Below are 21,192 nucleotides of genomic sequence, written 5' to 3' on the forward strand. Positions count from 1 at the left end.
GAGCAAGAATCCCTGGGATAGATAGGAGAGCTAGTTGAGCACAAGGCAGTGACAAAACAAGAGGGAAAGCCAGAAAACAATGGTTCCACATGTTTTGCCTTTAGTTATTAGCTTGAGTATCTATCCTACACTGTCATAAGGCAGAATTATGAAATAGGGTTAACAACCAAATAAACATGTTCATTACCTCTGTTGCTTTTGATTTCTTAATTTAGTAACAGCAACAGAGAAGAAAGTCAGAACAAAAATGGGACTCAAATGGGATTTTGTTACTACCAAAGACCTGGGAATGTTGACTCTGAGAAGAATTCTCAAGATATCAGAAAACTGGAAAAAGTGCTTAATCAGCTGTTCTTGTAGAACCTAGAAGATGTGAATATTGAGAGTAATGACAGACAGTGGAGGTCAAGGTCTTAGAATTTTAGTGGGCAGTAGGCTCTTCAGGGAACCATGCAGTTGGCCCTACCTAACTAGATTGAGAGAACTGTTTCCTAGGTTTCTCAGGTTAAAGTTCATGGTTCATGCGTCACAATATACCTCCTAGTTCCTTACAGACTTTTACATTTTCTCAGTCATTAAGCATTCAGGCTGATTTGTGCTTCTTTGTATGATCCCTTAGTAGTCAACAAATCATGAAGGCTTATCAGGAAAATTGAACTTAGACATTAATCTTGTGTGTGCTCTATAGCTTGTAAACTTCATTATATCCTGGTATAGACAGAGATTGCTTGTACATTTCCCAACTGACCAGACTTGTAATAATTACACAGAGATTGTATTAATTAAAGGACTGCCAATCCAATAGATTAGGCTTATTAAGTAATTTTTGCATCTTAAATTAAACAATTTTTATCAATCTGTGTATAGTCACATGGCCGTGGCCTGCCAGTAAGGTTCCATCCAGCATCTGTTTCCTTCAGTGGCTACATGTCATCTCCCCTACTCTGCCTTCTTTTCTCCTCTATTGCTGCTTGGAATATCCCACTTTGTTCTATTATGTGCTGCCATAGGCCCAAAGCAGTTTTTTTTTGTATTAACCAGTGGGAATAAAAAATATTCAGAGCTTACAGAGGGGAATTCCACAACATCCTGGAAGTTACAACAGTTATTAATGATGAATCATTCAGGTCTACAGTGAAATAAACTAGAAGAAGAAGATGACAAGTGTAGCTGCAAGTTTCCCTCCCATCTGCCAGCTCCCAAATAACCATTTAGAGGCTTATATTAATTTTAAATATTTGGCCAATGACTCAGACTATTACTAGCTAACTCTTACAATTAAATTAACCAATATTTTGTATATATCTGCTTTGCTACCTGATTAATGACTTGTTACCTCCTATGTTGTTCCTTCTGCAGCTCTTGGAATCTCCTTGGCTTCAACTTCTTTCTCTCTGTATCAGTTTGGATTTCCTAGCTAGCTATATTCTGCCCTGTCATAGGCTAAAACAGCTTTATTCATCAACCAATAAAAGCAACACATATTTGCAGCATTCAGAGGGACTTTGCACATCAGAAGAGTGTGTTTTGATAAGAAAAACAGTACTAGATAGTTTCAGATGGCAGTCCAGTGGTTAAGAGGATGCAGAGTTAGTTTGTTAAGAATTTTAGCACCATTTAAGGGAAGAGCCTGGCTGTACATTTGAAGCCTAGGAACATGCTCCAAGTGTAAGATTGCATCTATCTAAGCCCTTAACTCTTGGAAGGAGTACACAAAGTAATTCCTTGTCTCAGGAGCAACATCATATATAACTTGCAGCAAATGTGGTCCAAGCTTGGTAGGGTCCATCAAATCTTGGCAGGATTACCTTTGTCATGCTTATTCAGAAAACAAGAAAGATGCAAAATATAAAGACCATGGATTCTTCTTTTGTGATCAGGTCATCACTATTTTGCCCTTCTATGTTTGGCAGTGTCAGAGCCCCAGTAAATAAGAGATTGTGAGAGTTCATAGTGACCCGGGTTAGAATGTAGTTGTATGAATGAAAAACCTCCCAGATAGGAAGATGTATTTTAATATGTGCCTCTTCTTGGTAACTTTCATTTGATTGCTTCTGAAACCATTAGTAGGGGGAGCGCTTCTGGATGAAATTTCTCATTGTGATGAGAAATGATATAGTAAGTAGGGATGCTTCTTTGTTCCCAGATGCTCAACCCCAAAATAATCAAACAAAAACTGTATTAATTAAATCATGGCTTGTCCTATTATCTCTAGCTTCTTATAGGCTAACTCTTACATTTTAATTTAAATTAACTCAATTCTATTAATCTGTGTATCACTATGTGGCTGTGGCTTACTGGGTAAAGTTCCCAGCATCTGTCTCTGGTGGGTCTACATAACTTCTCTCTGACTCCACCTTCTTCTTCCCAACATTAAGTTTAGTTTTTTCCCTGCCTACCTAAGTTCTGCCCTATAGCTCTACTATAGGCCCAAAGCAGTTTTTTATTAAACAATGATAATCAGAGCATATAGAGGGGAATCCCACATCACTTTCCCTTTTCTGTTTAAATGGAAAGGAAGGTTTTAGTTTTAACATAGTAAAATTATGAATTACAATACAGGTATCATGCAAGAATTGCAGTTATATTATTTATATCTACTTTATCTTTTATCATAACTAAAGAAAACTATAAGTATAAATTGTTCAAATCCATCAAAGACCCCAGAAAGACATACTGTTACCTAAATAAACAAGAAGTATATTGTAAGCACCTTTCAAAACTCTAGAAATGACAGAGGCATCTCATTGCCTAGATAGTCACCCAAAGTTCTTTTGTGTTGTTGGGGCATCCAGTCCTCAGCCACAGACCCATAGTATCCTGCAGACTTTTCCATGAAGCAGGAAATTTGAAGACCTGTTCTGCCTTTCAATGGTAAAGTCCATCAGTTGCTGTCTTCTGTGTCCTGTAGAATGCCTGGCAGACTCTTTAAATGAATCAGGAACCCCGAAGAATAATGTCACATTTAGGCAAGCTCATCAATCATTTCTTTGTGACTCCTGCATGTCCAGTTCATGAAGCATTCCTAGCAAGAGCAGTTTCTTGCCCAAATGTCTAACAAACTCCATAAAAAGCCTCTTTGATGTCCATCATCCTCTCAAAGTAGACTGTTGTCACCAGGAGCAGATGTGTTTCATTGTCATGAAAAGTCTTAATGTCTTAAAACATTTTACATGCCATATTCTTAAAGTCTCTGAAAGATTTGAAGAATCCCCATTTGAAATACATGTCTGTACATCTAGAAAACCTAACTAATTTTAGTACAAAGGTGAGTATTACTATCATAGATGACTCTCTACCTATTTTTTAATTATACATTATATGATTAAGTGAGCTGCAAAAATGCAATACCTTAATCAAGAGCAGAAATACATATAATACAATTGACCTGAAATTTGTATCAATAAACCAAGATCCATACCAATGCAAATTTCTATAGCATCACCCCTTTAAATGTAAAAAAACATTTATGAATTGTATTTGGGAATATGGGTATAGTTTTCTCCAAACTGCTTCCTGCTTTTTATTTTGTGAAGTAATTTTTTTTGGGACATTCACAGTGATCTTTTGGGTGGTCTTGATTCATCAAGCCACATTTGTTTGGAAGGATTCCACCAGTTCTGATCCTCTTTGGAAACAAATAAAAAACCTCTTTTCTAAAGCAACAAATCCTTAGACCCAAATTCTGAGGACATGATACCTTTAAAGCATATATGTTTGTTACTTAGCTCCTTTACAGTCAAAAATTTAAAGAAAAGCACATTAATATACATAATCCAGACCTTCTGTATATAGTCCATCTTTACGTGGCTTATTTTTATTCTATTACTTTTTACTATTTATTTAATCATCTTTACTCCTTTATGATGGTCTGTACTCTGTCTTTTTAAAGTCTTCATTTGATTTTTTATAAACCATTTACTTCTTTTTATAACTCTCTCTATTAATTTTCTTCTTTCTCCCAGACCTACGTACATTTTTTAGACACACTGTGTCTCATTCAGAGGTCTTTTATGTATGAATCTGTACTATTGTGTAACTGTAATTCTTTCCTGTTCTGGAGCACTTCTTAAAATGATAAGCACTTCTTATGAACTTCAGCTGTGCCTGCTTGCTCAACACAGTCCAACACGGCAGAGGCATATTTGCTGCCTCTGAGAGCCATGTACATTACCCAAATTTCAGGCATACATGGGGTCTAAGTTGCCATTAGCAATCTTTTCACAGACCCCATAGCTGGTTCTCCAGAAGAAGTCAGAGTTGGCACTGACAGCACAGCCCAGAAAGCTGGCATTTCAAAATGGTGGAGCTTTTTCTTTGCTACCTCTAAATCAGGAAAACCTCTCTTAAAGGTGATGCAGCACGTCACCAGTAAGCAAAGCCCATTTGGGGAAATAAATATGGCTAAACTTCATTTATACTGTCTAGAATTCCTTTTAAAGCTCTCTAAGATTTTAAGTGGATTTTAGTTGGCCACATGGGCACCAGTTTGTTATGGGAAGCCACTCGCTAGTTCCCAGCTTCTCGGCCTGAAAATAACCACACAGAAACTGTATAAATAAATCACTGCTTAGCCCATTAGCTCTAGCTTCCTATTCATTAACACTTGCATTTTAATTTAATCAATTTCTGTTAATTTGTGTATTGCCATGTGACTGTGGCTTATGAAGCAAAGTTCTCAGCCTCTGTCTCTGGTAGGGCTACATGACTTCCCTCTGACTCCACCTTCATCCTCCCAGCATTCAGTTTAGTTTTCCCAACCTACCTTAGAGTTGTCCTAAAGCTCTGTTATAGGCCCAAAGCAGTTTCTTTATTAAACAATGATAATCACAGCATCCAGAAGGGAATCCTACAATATGAGTTTCTTTAGCCTCAACCCATTTCCTGTTCTTTGTGCCTACTGTGTTGTTGGTGAAACTAATAAGTCAGCTTTCTTTTGCTGTCAAATCTTCCCCACCATCATAAACTCTAACACTAAATCATACAAGATTCAGTAAAAGTAACTGTTATTTGGTGCTAAGGTGGTTTGGTAGCCTACTGTTTATATTTTTCTTTGTTTATTTTTGAAGACAAAGTTTGTTGTTGTAGCCCTGGCTGTTCTGAAAGTAGTGCAATATACCAGATTGACTTCAAACTCAGAGAACCTCTGACTCCCAAGTGTTGGGATTAAAGGTGGACCAGCATTCCTGGCTTTTTTCTTTTTATATTGTTGTATGATGGTTTTGTTTTTATCAAGCATATGCTGTTGTAGTGAACTTCACCCATATCTTAAATTTTCAATTTTTCAGAGGGTATCATTACTTTTTCCAGGATGGCATGTATTCATGACATTAATACTGCCTGTGTCTCTTGAGTCATTGGATTGCAGGTGTATAACCTTCTTTCTGCCTTTTTTGTTTGTTTTGAATTTTTATTTTAAAAAGAGTATTTAACCTGTATGCATGAATATGCACCATGTGAGTACCTGGTCCTTACATTGCTCACAAAATGACACTAGCAACCTTGACCCTGGAATAATGGATAGCTATAATCCTCCAAGGAAGTCCTTGAGCCCACCTGCATGCAACACCCGGAGGACTCTTTACTGTTGAGCCATCTTTCCTGCTCTGTGTTCATTATTTGTAATCAGCATATTAATTGCTATTATTTTCATTTCTCCATTTGCAACTTTTTAAACACATAGAGTCTTTTAGTAAAATGTTATTTATTTTACATTTAAATTGGGGTACCTCAGATTTCTGGTAGATGAATACAGAGTTAAAGTGAATGCATAATTTTTGTAGAAACTTCAGCAAAAGCCTATGAGTTATTTATAATCTTTATGTTTGATTGATTTTTATCATGTGAAAGAGGTATTTAACATTTATTTCTGGCTGCCAGAGAAGTGATTGTGTGGACTAGGCTGGTATTCAACTCAGAGGCAGATACACATACATGCCTCTGCCTTCTGAATCCTTGGATTAGAGGACTCAATGCATCCAGCTTTTTCATCTTATTTTTCTTTTTTGAAGTTAGAAATTAATCATTCGTACAATCTCTCTTATCTGTACTCTGTACTGTTGATCTGTTTACATAGCTTTTATTGTTGGTTAGTAGGTACTTTTCTTTCAAAGTGATAACTCATTCAGTGGGTTCATAAATGACAATGGTGAACTTCATATTCGGTTTGCTTCTAAAGTGACTTGGTGATTAACTTATGAGGTCTATGTCATGGAATAAGTATGAGGAGCACCAGAATTCTATGACCATACTGTCAAAGAAGTTTACATTTACAATCTTGTCAACATAATACTTTCTGTTGTACATGTGTATGGGATATTTTAGAATGCAGTGACGTATGATGACTTGCATGTCAACTTCACTTGGGAAGAATGGACTTTGCTGAATCCTTCCCAGAAGAGTCTCTACAAAGATGTGTGTGCAACAATCTCTTAAAGTCTTTGTATATTTCAATAGTCATTGACTACCTGAAAAAGATACTGAGTACTTCTTATTATAAAGTATTTGATAAGATCTTTAGCCAAAACACTTATAATCAGCTACACAATGATTTTGGTTTCCCTTCTGTATGCTGTGAATGTATTTTGTTACCATTGTTTAATAAAGAAGCTGCTTTGGGCCTATGACAGGGCAGAATAGAGCAAGGCAGGAATTCCAAGCAGAGATAGTGGAGAAAAGAAAGTGGAGTCAGACTCCATGTATCTGCTGAAGGAGACAGATGCCCTGGAACCTTACTGGTAAATCACAAGGCTTGTGGTAAAATACAAAATAATAAGAATGGGGTAATTTAAGATGTCAGAGTTAGTTAATAAGAATCCAGGGATAATAGGCCAAGCAGTATTAATTAATATAGTTTCTGTGTGATTATTTTGTGTCTGGGCAGTCAAGAATGAACAAGGATCTTCTGACTACAACACAAGTCTATTTCTTCTGTAGAAATAAATTTGACAGTGTTAACAATCTTTTCAAGCATTATGATGTCCTTTTTATATTGTTTGTATTTACAAACTCATGGTAAAATGAATTTATGAATTTATGAATCCCTATGTGTAGGGCAAATGAGCCAGCCAAAGAAACACATTCTGACCCTGAAACCAGAGCCAGTGAAATATATAATTTTGACTCTGACTGGAGCCAAAGAAATACACCCTGACTCTAAAACCAAGACAAAGAAATAGACTTTTTTTCCTGAATCCAGAGCCAATAAAAGAAACACCTGACCCTGAAACCAGACTCAAAAAGTTATAAGGGGCCAGTGAAAGAACACACTTTGGCCCTGAAACAAGAGCCAAAGAATCACACTCTACCCTTGACCAACTGAGCACAAAACCAGCTAATCCCTAAGCTTGAGATCTACCAACACCTGAGCATAAAATCCAGCCAATCTCTGCATTGTTCAAGATCAGGGATTGTCAACTAACCAATTCTCACCCTGAGAATCTTCTCCCTGGGATAACTTTGCCTCTTAGAAGTCCTATATAAGTTCTGTACATGTTCAGTTGGCATTTGCCCATTTCTGCCCTCACATAGGCAGTCCCTTTCCTGGATTCTTCCCTTCCAAATAAATTTCTTGAATTAGTTTTGGGTGAAGACCTTTCACTGGAGTAATAAGAAACTTTGTAGTGGATTGGAACAGAGAAGCTTTGGTTATCTCTGCTGGAAAACTCCCTTAAAGTAGCAGAGCAGAAGTAGCGACTCTTCAACAGAGACTACAACATTTCTGCAAGTTTCCCATTAACTCCAGTGAAGCAGAGAAGTAACAATTTGGGCTGAATCTGAGAAAAATATTGAAATCTCTGTTAGAAAATTCCCTAGTGGGGTGGAACAGAGAAGCATTGTACACCTCTGCTAGGAAACTCCCTTAGGAAAGTGGAGAAGAACAGCAATGAATATCTCTGCTTTGAAACTCTCTTAGCAGAGTGAAGAAGGGCCCAGCTGTGATGGCTCTCTTTTGTAGGGGAGCAGTATTGTTACACCCTTTAGGGGGAACATCTCCCACTGCAACACAGCCTTGGGCATAGCCGGACTTCCCAATAGTGAGTATATGTCAGGGACCATCTTTGACAAGTATACCACCTATGAGAGTAGGGGCATGGGGATTAGAACATAAGTAAAGAGAATGAAGACACAAGTGAAAATAATAAATATGTTTAAAGAGTTGCTTTAATTGTGATTATGTGATATCAGTGTGCTTTGTGTGGGTATGTGAATGTCCATGCTGGTTTCTGATAATGTTAGACCCTAGGATTTTCTAGCAAAAATTACAGGAAGTTGCCAAAAGTCAGACTTTGGTCCTCGGAGTGAACATTTCTTAACTGCCCAGCCATGTTTCTAGCAATTCAAAGTCAGGAAATAGGGATAAACTCAAACAAATGAAAACTGTATCACTAAAAATGATTATGTAAAGACTTTAGACATCACAATTGTCTTCAGCTTCAAGGAAAAAATAGTGTTTATTTATTTTTCATCATAGCCTTGAAGGAAGTAAATTATTTACCATGCTCAATGAAGACTAATGGTAGAGATCACTGCATTGTGGTTTCTATTTTGAAACATTCGAGGTAGATACTAAAGTGTGCTACATGTGTAGCAGATTTATTTAGTGAAATTTAATTTGTGGTCGTTACATTTCTTCTGTGACTTTTGTTAATCTATTGTGTTTTTACTTAGTGATAGGTATTTTTCTGCTATAATGTGTAGAATAGTATCTCCATCATCAAAGTGTTCCATTGTTTATTTAAGTATTGGGCAGTGTGTAATCATACTTTTCAAGAAAGAGTTTCTATGAAATAGTGGTAGGTTGTTTCCCCTGGTTTTGTTTTTCATATTTCCACAAAATCTCAAATTCCCTTGAGAGTTTCTTGTTTGTTACTCAGTTTTGCTTAGATGTTAGTAATGATTTTGGGATACATTTGAACTTATGAACCTTATGTGTCTACCTCCTGAGTACAAGTCTAAGGGTAAATGATGTACTCCCAACATTTGCTGTTTTGTCAACACAGTTTAGCAATGTTAATATTAAAATGCTTAATAGAAGATAATATAAGAAACATTAATGATCTCATGTGTGTATTCAAAACAGTATTTTCATTTATCTGATAGAGATATAATAAAGTAGGATAATCAACATTCAACCATGTATCTCATATTGTAGCTTGATGTTTTATATGTGAGTGTATAAATATAAATATATTAGAATATATGTACATATATATTGATGTTCCATGCTTCCCCCATCCCCATTATTTAACCATTTGGCACTTTATCTTGAATAATTGCCTACTAAGGCATCCAGAGATGCCAGATGCCAGATAATGTAATGGCACTAAGATTTATTTTGTAACAAAAATTTATGGTGTGTGTGTGTGTGTGTGTGTGTGTGTGTGTGTGTGATGTGGTTATGGGTTTGTAGGACCAATGCACATATGTGGAGACCAGAAGAAAACTTTGCAGTTTATACTTTTGGTCCTCTTAATATGGTGATCAATGTCAGTTTTTCATCCTTTCACACCACAGACCTTTCCCATGGAGCCATTTGACTGGTTCTCAAATAAGATTATTAGGTAATATATTAATAGTAAACCATTGTCTTTTTTTCAGATTGTAAACTTAATTTTGAACAAGGATAAAGGAACACAATATAATTTGAATAATAAATTCTCTTTGCATAGGAAAATATTTATATGATCATTCATATTTTTAATTTGTTTATCCTGGGTACTAAACATTTGTTTATAACATTTTCTCAAAAACCACGATTGAATGCCAATTCATTAAAATTGGTTGCTGATAAGCCTGATGACCTGTGTTCTATCTCTGGGTGATCCATATTCCACCTACAAGTTTTTTCTTTTATTTCTAAACTTTGGCAGTGGCATATGCACACTCCTACATACATAATAATTTTTTATCCTGAATAAGTGCAATTGAGGTCAGTTGTACTCAAATGAATACCTAAGTTTCATCACTAAAACTCACAAAGGGAAGAAAATAATAGATACCTGTGAGTTGTCCTCTCAGTGCTACATACACATTGTGGCACAGCTGTATACACATAAACACAGCTCAAACATTTTGAAATGGATAAAGTTAATAAAGCAAATAATATCCCAGTTATTGAGTACATATTGAAGGTTTGTTTATGAGGTTCTTGAGTTATGCAATGTTCTTTTTCTGCAATGTCGTCTGATTGCCTCTTTCTAAATTTGTGTACTTTTTTTGCAAACTGAACCCGTTGATTTACATTAGCAAGAGACTTGCTGTTGAATTTGGCATGAATCTCCAGCCAATCTGGGACAGACCTGTCTTTAGATTAGAAACCAGTGCTGGACCATGGTGCTGAGTCCCTTCCGCCAATCAGAGCCTCCAGCATACCCACCAGTCAGATGGGAGGGTTCTTCTGGTAGCCAGACTTCCTATCCGGTTCATCTCTCAAACGCCCTGCTACTCTCCTGTGGGCAAGAGCGTGTCACTTCAGCAGCCACACCATGGTGAGTGACGTGATGTTCTCCACAGACCAGGGAGTGGCTGGTATTGGCGAGCCAGGGGCCGCTGTCCCCAAAATAGGTGGAGCGGCCTGCTGAGACTCGCGGCAGGTGTAGTGAGTCATCCACTGGCTGAGTGGGAGCCAGCGGACAGACACAGGGTTTAGCCTCTTCATGCCTCAGTAGCCCTAAGTGATCCTTGCAGCTCTCTACTGGCAGCCTCTGAATCCCTTCACTGCCCGGTCTGTGTCTTCACAGAGCAGACATCAGAGCCGCAGACGGTGGTGTATGTAATGCTTATATCATCGCATGTGGAGAGACACCACCACATTCCCCAAACGCGGAAACTCATGGTCTCTCCTCGGTCTTCAGAAGTTCTGCACTTTTAATATTTAGATTTGGGATCCATCTGTAGTTAATTTCGTGTGGCTTGTAAACAGTTTCTCCTGTGTCGAGTAGCGCTTCACTACTAAACTGTGATGTAGAAGAGTATAGTTGATAATAGAATTGATGGTATAAGGATTTACCGGTTCTTAGGAGATATTAAGTTACACAAAGTAAAGTTTAAATGATGGAGGGCTGCATCCCAAATATCCAAAGATGACTAGTATGCACACCATGCCTGTTAGAGATTAGTATCATGAGATGCAAATGTTTGTTCACCAGGTTTAATCAGCCATTAAGGTACATTTCTATAACAAATGAGACAACCATGATTTACAACCAGCCAGAAGACCCATTTCCCAATCAAAGGCCTATGATCTACTGCTCAGGGGCCGTTATGGGGTCACAACTTTGTGTGCCGGGAGAATATAATAATTCTAGAACAGTTGCATTTTTTAACTTTTAGATAAGCAGTTTAGCATCAATGTCCCGTATACTGATTGAGGTGAACTTGTATCCTGTCTGCAGTCCCACCGGGCATTGCCCTTGCTATCCTCCTGACTAACCACCATAAATTTTTGGATTACAAGTATGCTGCACCACAGAGTTATAAAATTACTAGTTTGAGTCATATAGTGGATTGTCCATTGCAGTAACAGTAAAAGAATTTGCTTGTGGAGCTTGGCTTCTCCCTTTAAACCCAAAGAGCAGGAACTGTGTACTGTGTACACTGGAGGGGGTAAACACACTGGAAAATAGCTAGACTGAAGTTTAAGGCTGTGGGCTGCAGGGGTATCCATTACAAAGAAAGACCTGATGGGGCACAGTGTGTGTCTTGGTTTATAATGTTTTTGATTTACCCAGTGTTCCTCTTGTGCATCATTGTATGATTAGCCTCTTTCTGAATTTGTATACTTCCTTTGAAAACTGAACCCATTGATTTACATTAGCAAGAGACTTGCTGTTGAATTTGACTTAGTTCTCCATCCAATCTGGGATATGTCTATCTTTAGATTAGCAGCCAGTGTTGAGAAAACTGTGCTGTATCCCTTCTGCTTACCTGGTTCTGACATTCAGACCTCACTAGCCAATTTTAGCCTCCATCAGTGAAATGGGAGGGTTCTTCCGGGAGCAAGGCTTCCGGTTTAGTGCTTCCTAAAGATATCACAGTCTCTCTCATGCACTGTGCCTTGGGCTTCCTTGTAAGGAGATAGTTTGTCAGCTTGGCAACTGCACCATGGCGAATGGTGCTCTAAACAGATTGGAGGAGCAGTGGGCCAAGGTGAGTAAGGTACCAGTGTCCCCAGGTGGGGAAGAGGAGTGTCCGGCCTTGGTGTATGGGGCTGCTCTCCCCAAGTGCCACGTGGGTGCGGATGAGTGGCTGGGCTAGGCGAGTGAGGGGCCCTCTGTCCCCAAACAAGGAGGAGCAGCCTGCTGAGGCTTGCGGCTGGTGTGGTGCATCCTATCCTGGCTGGCTGGGAGCCAGTGAACAAACACCGAATTTAGTGTGTTCCTGCCTCATCCTAAGTAGTTCTAAGTGATCCTTTCAACACCCTGCTGGCAGTCAGTCTCTGAATAACTTCACTGCCTGGGCTGTGTCTGCACAGAGCAGAGCATTGAGAGCCGCAAATGGTGGTGCCTGTAGTGCTTATATTGTCGCCTGTGGAGAGATATCACCAAATTTTCCAAACTCGGAGACTACTGGTCTCTCCAGTATCTTCAGAAGTTCTGCACTTTTAACATTTAGGTTTAGGATCCATCTGTAGTTAATTTTGTGGAGCTCGTAAATGGTTTCTCCTGTGTAGAGTAACACTCCACTGCTAAACTGAAGTAGACCATAATCGATAATAAAATTAATGGTATAAGTATTTACCAGTTTAGGAGACATTAAGTCACACAAAGTAGAATTTAAGTAAGGGAGGACTGCATCCCAAATTCCCCAAAGATTAGTATGCCAACCATGCCTGTTAGATATTCGTATCATGAGATCCAAATGTTTGTTCACCAGGATTAATAAGCCATTAAGGTACATTCCTATAACAAATGAGACAACCATGATTTACAACCAGCCAAAAGACCTACTTCCCAGTCAAAGACCTCTAACATGCTGCTCAAGGGGCCATTACAGGGTTACAACATGTGTGCCATGAAAGTATTATAATTCTAGGACATCTGCATTTTTCAGTTTTTAGAAAAGCAGTTTTGAGTCAATGTCCCCTATACTGATTAAGGTGGACTTGAATCCTGTCTGTAGCCCTTTGGGGGATTACCCTTGCTATCCTCTTGGCTAACCACCATAAATTTTTGCATTACAAGTATGCTGCACCACAGGGTTTTAAAATTGCCAGTTTGAGTCATATCTTGGCTTGTCCATTGCAATAATAATAACAGGATTTGCTTGTGGAACATGGCTTCTCCCTTCAGACCAGAAGAGTAGGAACAGTATACTGTGCACACTGGAATAGGGGAAAAGAGTGGACAATAACTAAATCACACAAGTTTAAGGGACTAAGCTTCAGAGGTATCCATTACAAAGAGGGATCTGATAGGGCAGTGTGTGACTTTCTGTGTAATTTTCCATCCTACATTAATTCCTTGCATGTGAATGAAGACAGACACCAGTGGGTATAGAGTTTAGGGAGGATAGCTTGAACTACTACATATTTAGTTTCCAATTAGTGAACGCTCCCATGAAGATATGTTCAATCCTGGTTGACACAGTTAAGTCAGGTCAGATGTTTGAGACACAGGCCATTGACTGTAATTCAATGTTTCAGCTTACAGCTCTTAGCAACTAGCATTTTACATGGGACAAAGTTATGCGTTCTTGTACTAATGGCCTTCTCCCTACCAGGGAAGGGTCTACTGTGTTTCAAAGTCAGTATAACTAAGTGTTCAATTATTTTTTTTATCATTTTAAAAAGTCAATTATTGGTTATATTTTAGATTTTATTTCCTTCAAAGGCATTACTGCTATAATCTCTTTGTTCCTATTTTCCAGTGTTTCCCAGGTTTTGAATTTCATTCCATTTTTAAGTGCTGCTTATTTATTCATCTTTTTATTTATATCACTTTATAGCAGTGATTCTCAAGCTGGTGGGTCATGACTCATTTTGGGGCATCAAATGAACTTATCACAGGACTGGTCTAATACCACCAGAAAGTACAGATATTTATATTCTCATTCATAACGGTAGCAAAAATATGGTTTTGAAGTAGTAGTGAACATATTTTTATAGGTCGGGAATTCACTACATCATCAGTAACTGTATTAAAGTGTCACAACACTAGGAAAATTGAGAACAACTGGTTTAGATTAATGTCTCCTGTAGCTCATGCTTGTATCATGCTATGTAACTGAGAATTGCTTTGAACACCTAATCCTGCCTATGCTACCTAGTGCTGCAAAGACAGTCCAGAAACTCCCACCATGCTGGACCTTGACTGGTTTGTGTGAAGGAGAAATAGATTAGTGAATGAGTATCTCCAATTTCTATAGATTTTATTGTGAATTTACAAGTGAAGTGAACCTGTGTAAGAATTGAGTTCACTGACCAATTGTAAGGCCAGTGTAGTCAAAACAGAAAAAGGGATGTGCAAGAAGGAGGTTAAAAGCTTTCCTGTTGTGATAGTAGTTACTGTCATTAGTTGTAAGTAGTGAGGTGATCAATTTTAGATGTTCAATAAATGTGCTGACTGGCCATTTCATGGGTCCACAGACCACACATAGAAGAATCTTTATAAAGAACTTAACTTATCATTAAATCAATTTACTTGTAGTTACAGTAGTTCAAGTAAAATAGAAGAGCTGAATAAAATGGTGTGACCCTGTCTACCATGATTTATTTTCCAGGTTTAAGATGTATATTCTGAGAGAAATGATGTGAGTAGTACTTTGTGTACTCTAATACAAATCCGTGGTCTCTGGAGCACATGACCAAAAAGCCTTTTTCAACTTTTAAACAGAATATTTCAGGATTATAAATACATTATTTCCACTATTTCTTTCCTGCCTCTAAGCCCTCCCATAGACCCTTCATTGTGTTCTAATTCATGGCATTTTGTTTAACAATTACTGTTTGAATGTGACCTGTGTTTGGTTACAGGACCTCCCTGCTATGAAGTAAAGGGTTGGCTACACTGGACCTTGAGTGTGTAATGGAATATGTACACATAGGACCTGTTTTTTTGGAGGAGGAATGCGAAGTGCTCTGGGAGAATAGAAGATTTTACTAAATTACAAATTTCCCAGATTATGGTCTTGTCTTACCATCATGTGGAAGGACAAACCTGGAGGATTTTTGCTTACTGGGACATTTTATCTCTGCTCACCCAGTAGAGTAACTGCTAATGTTTTAAAGCCCAGCTGGGCAATTCTAACTAATGAGGGTAGGAGGTAGTTTACAAGTTCTTTCAGGATGCTCTTGTTTTGCTCTAAGGAGCTGTAGAGAGGGCCACTAAGCCATGCCATGGTGAATGTAGAGGCCACTGTCCCCAGATCAGGAAGAGCAGGTTTGCTGAGCTATTAGTTGCTTGGAAAGAAATGGACCATGATCCAGACAGGTTCTATTAGTTTGTGTCATGACCTGGGCAGTAGTCTTTGGCCTCTGAGCTTTGTTGAGTGTGCATTCTTTTGGGGAGGGCCGGCTCTGTCATACTGGTTTGGGAGACTATAAACTTATAATATTGTTGTCTCATGTTATGTAATTGAAAATTGCTTTAAACACCTAATCTTGCCTTTGCTGCCCAGTGCTGGGTAGATAGTCCTGCATCTCCTTCAGGACTAGGCCTTGACTGGTCTGTGAGAAGGAAAAATAGACCAGCTAATGAGTGACCTTCAGTATCTCTGTCTTTTAATGCTTGCTAGAAGTTCAGAATATTGCATTTCACTTTCAAGTTTGCCTTATAAATATTTCAAATAGTTTAAAAGCTGGTAGAACTATGGTGATGTTGATTGTCTTTTGTCAATACATGATTAGAATGCTTCTAACTTTCTGCTATCACCAGCCACAATGATATGATTCAGTGATGTTTAGTGCCAGGGACAAAAGGAGCTACCAAGGTTTCTCAGGTGTGCATGGTGTTGGGGAGGTAGGTAGGGCAGAATCTACATCTTGTGCTATAATCCATGTGACAGGAAGCAGATATTAAATTATTCTATTTTTCTAAATATTTTTATAAATATTTATCCTAAATATTGTTCATATTTTTGATTGTTATAGTTTGTTGTAAGGTTTTTTTTTTGAGTTTTGGGTTTCTCTGGCTTTGAACTCACAATGATCTGCCTGTGTCTGCCTCCTAAGTGCTGGGATTAAAGATGTATACCTCCACTTTCCAGTATGAAGTCATATTATGTCAATCTGTGTACTATTTTTTCATAATCTCATTGATCACTCTGAGTGTTTCCACTATGAATGTAGCTTTGTAATCAACTTTTCTATAATAAATTGTTGGAAATTGTCATTGAATTGTATTCAGTTTATGCTGCAAATTTACTATACACAGCATAATGTTCCCAAGAATTAATTATTTGCTTCTTTATTTACTTAGGTTCTGTTTTTCTTGTTCCAGTTAATCTGTTAAAGACTTTTGATTTATTGGCTAAAATGTCTTTGCAGGTGGTTCCTCATATATTCTGATTTCAGACATCAACCCTCAAGTTGAGAGGCTCATAAATATCTACTATTCCAGATCCTGTATACCTATATAGAACATTCATTCTCATATGCAAAGATTTACGAAAAATAGCAATAAACTTATTTTAAAAGTGCTTGTGCCCAGGTGGTGGTGGAGCATGCCTTTAATCCTAGTACTCTGGAGGCAGAGGCAGGCAGATCTCTGGAGTTCAAGACCAGCCAGTTCTACCAGAGCTAGTTCCAGAATATTTTCCAAAGCTACAGAGAAATCCTGTCTCAAAAAACCAAAAGAAAAAAATGTTTGTCAATTATAAAACAATTATAAACTGAGTTGTTTAGGTATATACTGAATCTTTAAAAATGTGTTATCTTGTATTTTGTTTTAAAATGTTTTTATTTCCTCACTTTGAAATAGACTTATAGGCAATCATAAGTCAAAGTGAAGTGTCCAAGAATAAGAATATAAAAGTGTAGGTTCTAGAAATAGAAATGTAGAAATATAAAGTTGCAAGCCTGGAAGAATGAGAACAGACTCTCAGCAGCTTTCTCTTCAGCTTAAGATGATGTGAGAGTCCACTCTGTATGCTGTGAATACCATTGGTTAATAACTAATATGTTTCAGGTACTGGCTTTGCAGAGTAGAGCCATGCAGTAAATCAAACTGAATGTTGGCAAAAACAAGTCAGAGTCAAAGAGAAGCCAGTTGGTGACAGATGCTGGAACTTTACAAAAAACATCTTGTGACAATATACAGATTAATAGAGATGGGTTATTTATGATATGAGTTAGCCAGGAACATGCTTAAGCTATTTGACAAAGAGTATTACAAATAATAATCAGATACTTACATGGAGCTGGCTGTGGTTGAAAGAATTGTTAGGGAGGGAGCTTTGCAAAAGCCCAAGGATCAAATGCCAAAGAGCAGTGCATAGGGTGCACTTAAGTAAGGTGGCACCATCTTTACTCTGTATCCACTCTACAGTGATGGTTCAGCCTTTTCCCGATCTTCCATTATTTACTTTTTTGGCAACTCATGTAATTGCCAATGTCAGTATGCTGCAGTCCCCATTTTGTCGTCTCCATGGGAATGTAAAGCTCTTTAGTCTCCACCCCATCTATTCCCAATACTTGTCTGCCTGGTAAGACTAAGAATTTTCCAAGATACATTTAAATTTCTCCCTTTGGCTAACAACTAGTAAAATAATACACACCATGAAATTCGAGTTTCCCTGGCAATTTTACTGGGGAAAAAGACTGACTCCTCCAGGTGAGACTGTGTCTACTGAAGAAATATTTACTCCTTATCTGACCACCTTACAGGACAGATAGGAGCTGAAGTTTGGGGAGGGTTTTAGAGATGGGAATGTTTTCATTTTATGACTTAGTTTTATTAATTTAGTTGTGTATATCCCTTGCCATCTATCTAAACCTGTTAGGACCCCAAGGATAAATTAATCACCTTATATCTTCATTACTTTTCCAAATTAGTCACACCAAAAAATATCATGTTTAATGCTTTTATTAATAACTTGTTCTTTTTTCTTTCCTATTTTTTTTGTCTTAAATATTAGCCCGATTATGAATCTCTGGTTGTCTTGGAACTCAGTGTATAGACTAGAATCTTGTAGATAATCAGAGAGATTTGGCCACCTTATCTCCAAAGTGCCTGGATTATAGTTGGGCACATCACAGACAACTAAATTAGTACATTTTTGTTGTTCAAGACAGGGTTACTTTGTGTATCTTTGACTGTGCTGCAACTATTGTTGAGGACCAGTCTGACCTTGAATTTATAGAGACTTACCTTTCTCATACTATGTATTTTAGAATTGTTTTGAACACCTAATCCTGCTTCTGTTGCTCAGTGCTGAAAAGAAAGTCCTTCAACTGCTTTAAGGCTAGGCCTTAAGTGGTCAGTGAGAAAGAAAATAGATGATTGTCCTCCAACTAATCTGTATTTTATTGTGAACTTGCAAATGAAAAGGGACTCATGTAAGCATTGAGTTCACTGACAAACTGTAAATCAGGTATAGTCCCAGCACATAGAGGTATAGGCTAGAAGGAGCATGAAAGCATTCTCCCTTAGACCATAGCTCAAATAAGAAATAGGTAGTGAGTCAATCAATTTTACATGATTGCTAAATGTTCTGACTGGCCATTTCTTGCATTCCACAGAGTAAGGAATCAAGAATTGGGATAAAGAACCAAACTTATGAAATCAAATTACAGTAGTTGCACTAGTCTGACCAAAATAAAACTGGATAAAATGGTGTGGCCCTGCCTAAAAGAACTGTTATTTTACATATTTAAGATGTACAGCCTGAGATAAAATGTGCTACTAATACTTGATGTGTTCTAATATAAATTACTAAACTTTGGAGTACATGACCATAAACCTGTTTTGCCTTTTTAGATTAATTTTTGTGGCTTATAATTATATCATTTACATAATCACTTTCTTGCCTCTAAGACATTCCAGAAATTAGCAAAATCATGAATTTTGCTTTATCAAGGGTTGATGTTTGAATGTGACCTAAGTTTGTTTTCAAAATATCTGAGCTATGAAGGAAAGGATTGATTACACTGGTCAGTGACTCTGTAATGGAACACACACACACACACACACACACAAGGGACACCATATTTTGGAAGAGGAACAGGAAGTGCTCTGAGAGACTGGAAGAGTTTCTAGTAAAATACCAGTTTTCCAAACTAGAGCTCTGTCTTCCCCTAGGGTGGAATGGCAGAGCTGGTAAGGGCTGTACTGGCTTAATCATTTGATTTCTGCTCATCTAGTAGGGGAACTGCTACTGTCTTGAGGCTCAGCTGGGCAATTCTAGCTATTGAGGGATTCTAGGCAAGCCTAGCAATCAGGAGCACCAGTGGGAAGTAGATTGTGAGCCATGAGGGAGCCAATAGGGAGCCATGAGAGTTGTTTTTCTTTTTCCCTAAATTGTGTAGTTGATTTCTACCTCCAGTTCTTATCCCACTTTCCTCTGAAGAGGTAACACTAACTACCATTTTGGGATTGGGGCAATGACTGATCTGGTTTGTTTCAGCTGAATTTGGGGCATCAGGTATTAGTATTATGATACCCTTCCACAGAGCTTCTTATAAAGACTAAGCTCTCAGATGTAGACAGAGTTGTCTGTTGTCTGGGAAGCACTGACTTAGCCAAAGTCCATAAGACATTCTTGATGGGCTCACAATAGCTTCCATCTGTTACAAGTTTCCATTTAACTTCTAAAGTTGGTCTTCAGAGTGATGAGCCCACAACCAACTGTCACAGCCTTTTATATCTGTTTCATCAGCCAAAAGTCAGCATGAAGATTTTCCCATGTGGCTTCTGGATAGGAAGAAGAGAGGTATTTAGTGTCATTTAATTTGGAGGTTAAAACAATCATGGGCCTGTCCTTCTTTGCTGTGTGCAGGTGCTCTAGGAGCCAAGGTCTGATGTCTCACATCTGTACAGAATCTTTTTATCAAGAAAATATTAGTGAGATTTGCTATGTAAATAATATCTCATGTAGACTTGCGTCTAATGTCTGTGGAGTGTCAACCCTTGTGTTGTTACCAATCCTCTAATCCTTTGATTAAATTTCTTCTTAAGTACTGAACAATGTAGGTTGCCAGAATTAATCTTTCTTTTTGTGTTGTCAAGGCCAGTTGAGCATCTAGTCTTTAGAGGTCACTTGTCCTTGGAAGGAATCTCAGATTCCTCAAGACTCTCTATTATCAGTTGTCCATCAATGTGAGGATAAGTCAAAAGCTTTGCTTTATGTACTGTGGCTTCCTTTGAAGCCTTGAAGAAATCTTTCCCACATTGAGCCTCCTTTTGGAGACTTGATAATGATTCCAATTCATTGATTGGGTTATCCATGGCCTCCATGAACAGCACAATAAATGATCAATAAATAGTCTTTGTTCCTAGGGACCTCACTGACCTTGTATAGAAATGAGAGAAATATTTTGCCTTTTGGTCCCTTTAATAACATTAGAATAGCCTCTAAGAATGATTATTAAACACCTAGAAGATCAGTTTTATACTAGTTTTGTACTTTTACTACTTTATAATACTTCAATAGTCAGATACAACTCAGTAAACTTTGTTTGACATACCTTTTAGCCAGTCCTTGAAATAGCTGGAATTTTGACCTTGCAAAGTTTAATGAGTATAAGATTCCTAAGTCTCATCCTTATGTACCTTAAACAACTTACTCAGACCTTCATAGCTTGTAAAACCTTTCCAGTCTTCTTTATCCTGGAGCAATCCAGTCATAATCATGTTCATATATCTAAGTTCTTTTCTACTATGGTCATTTATAAATTTATATTATTCTAACATGTTCTTTTTATGTACTGCTTCCTTTTACTAATACCATGAGAAGTAGGAACATTAACAAATATGCTTATGATCTTCTGTGAGAATTTTCTCCCCTGTGAAGGGGGAGGAAGCAATTTCTGTCCTATAACCATAAGCCCCACTGAAGATACAAAGTTCAATTTCACCAAAGTCCATCCTGGAGAATCAATGAGTTTTTTGAGCTTACTTATTGATCATGGTTCAAAAGGAACTTACAAGGGTTTTGATTCTGTGGTTTCTTGTATCAAAATGGTCCCCAAAGTCCAATGGAGAGTGGCACTATTAGGAGGTGTGGCCTTGTTGATGTATGTCATAGTCATTTTCT

General features: G+C 37.8%; 1 protein-coding gene across 1 annotated transcript in view; it reads left to right on the forward strand.

Moving 5' to 3' along the window:
• Nucleotides 1-12,105: 12,105 nt before the first annotated feature.
• The window catches only part of LOC146895030 (uncharacterized), a 100,154-nt gene continuing 91,067 nt past the window's right edge, over nt 12,106-21,192 (forward strand). Inside the window, exon 1 of the mRNA XM_087900324.1 lies at nt 12,106-12,150. Coding sequence (XP_087756450.1) covers nt 12,106-12,150 — 45 coding nt within the window. The remainder of the gene's footprint in view (nt 12,151-21,192) is intronic.

This window comes from Myodes glareolus, chromosome 22 (genome assembly GCF_982192425.1).
Source record: "Myodes glareolus chromosome 22, mMyoGla1.1, whole genome shotgun sequence".
Taxonomy (NCBI): Eukaryota; Metazoa; Chordata; class Mammalia; order Rodentia; family Cricetidae; genus Myodes; species Myodes glareolus.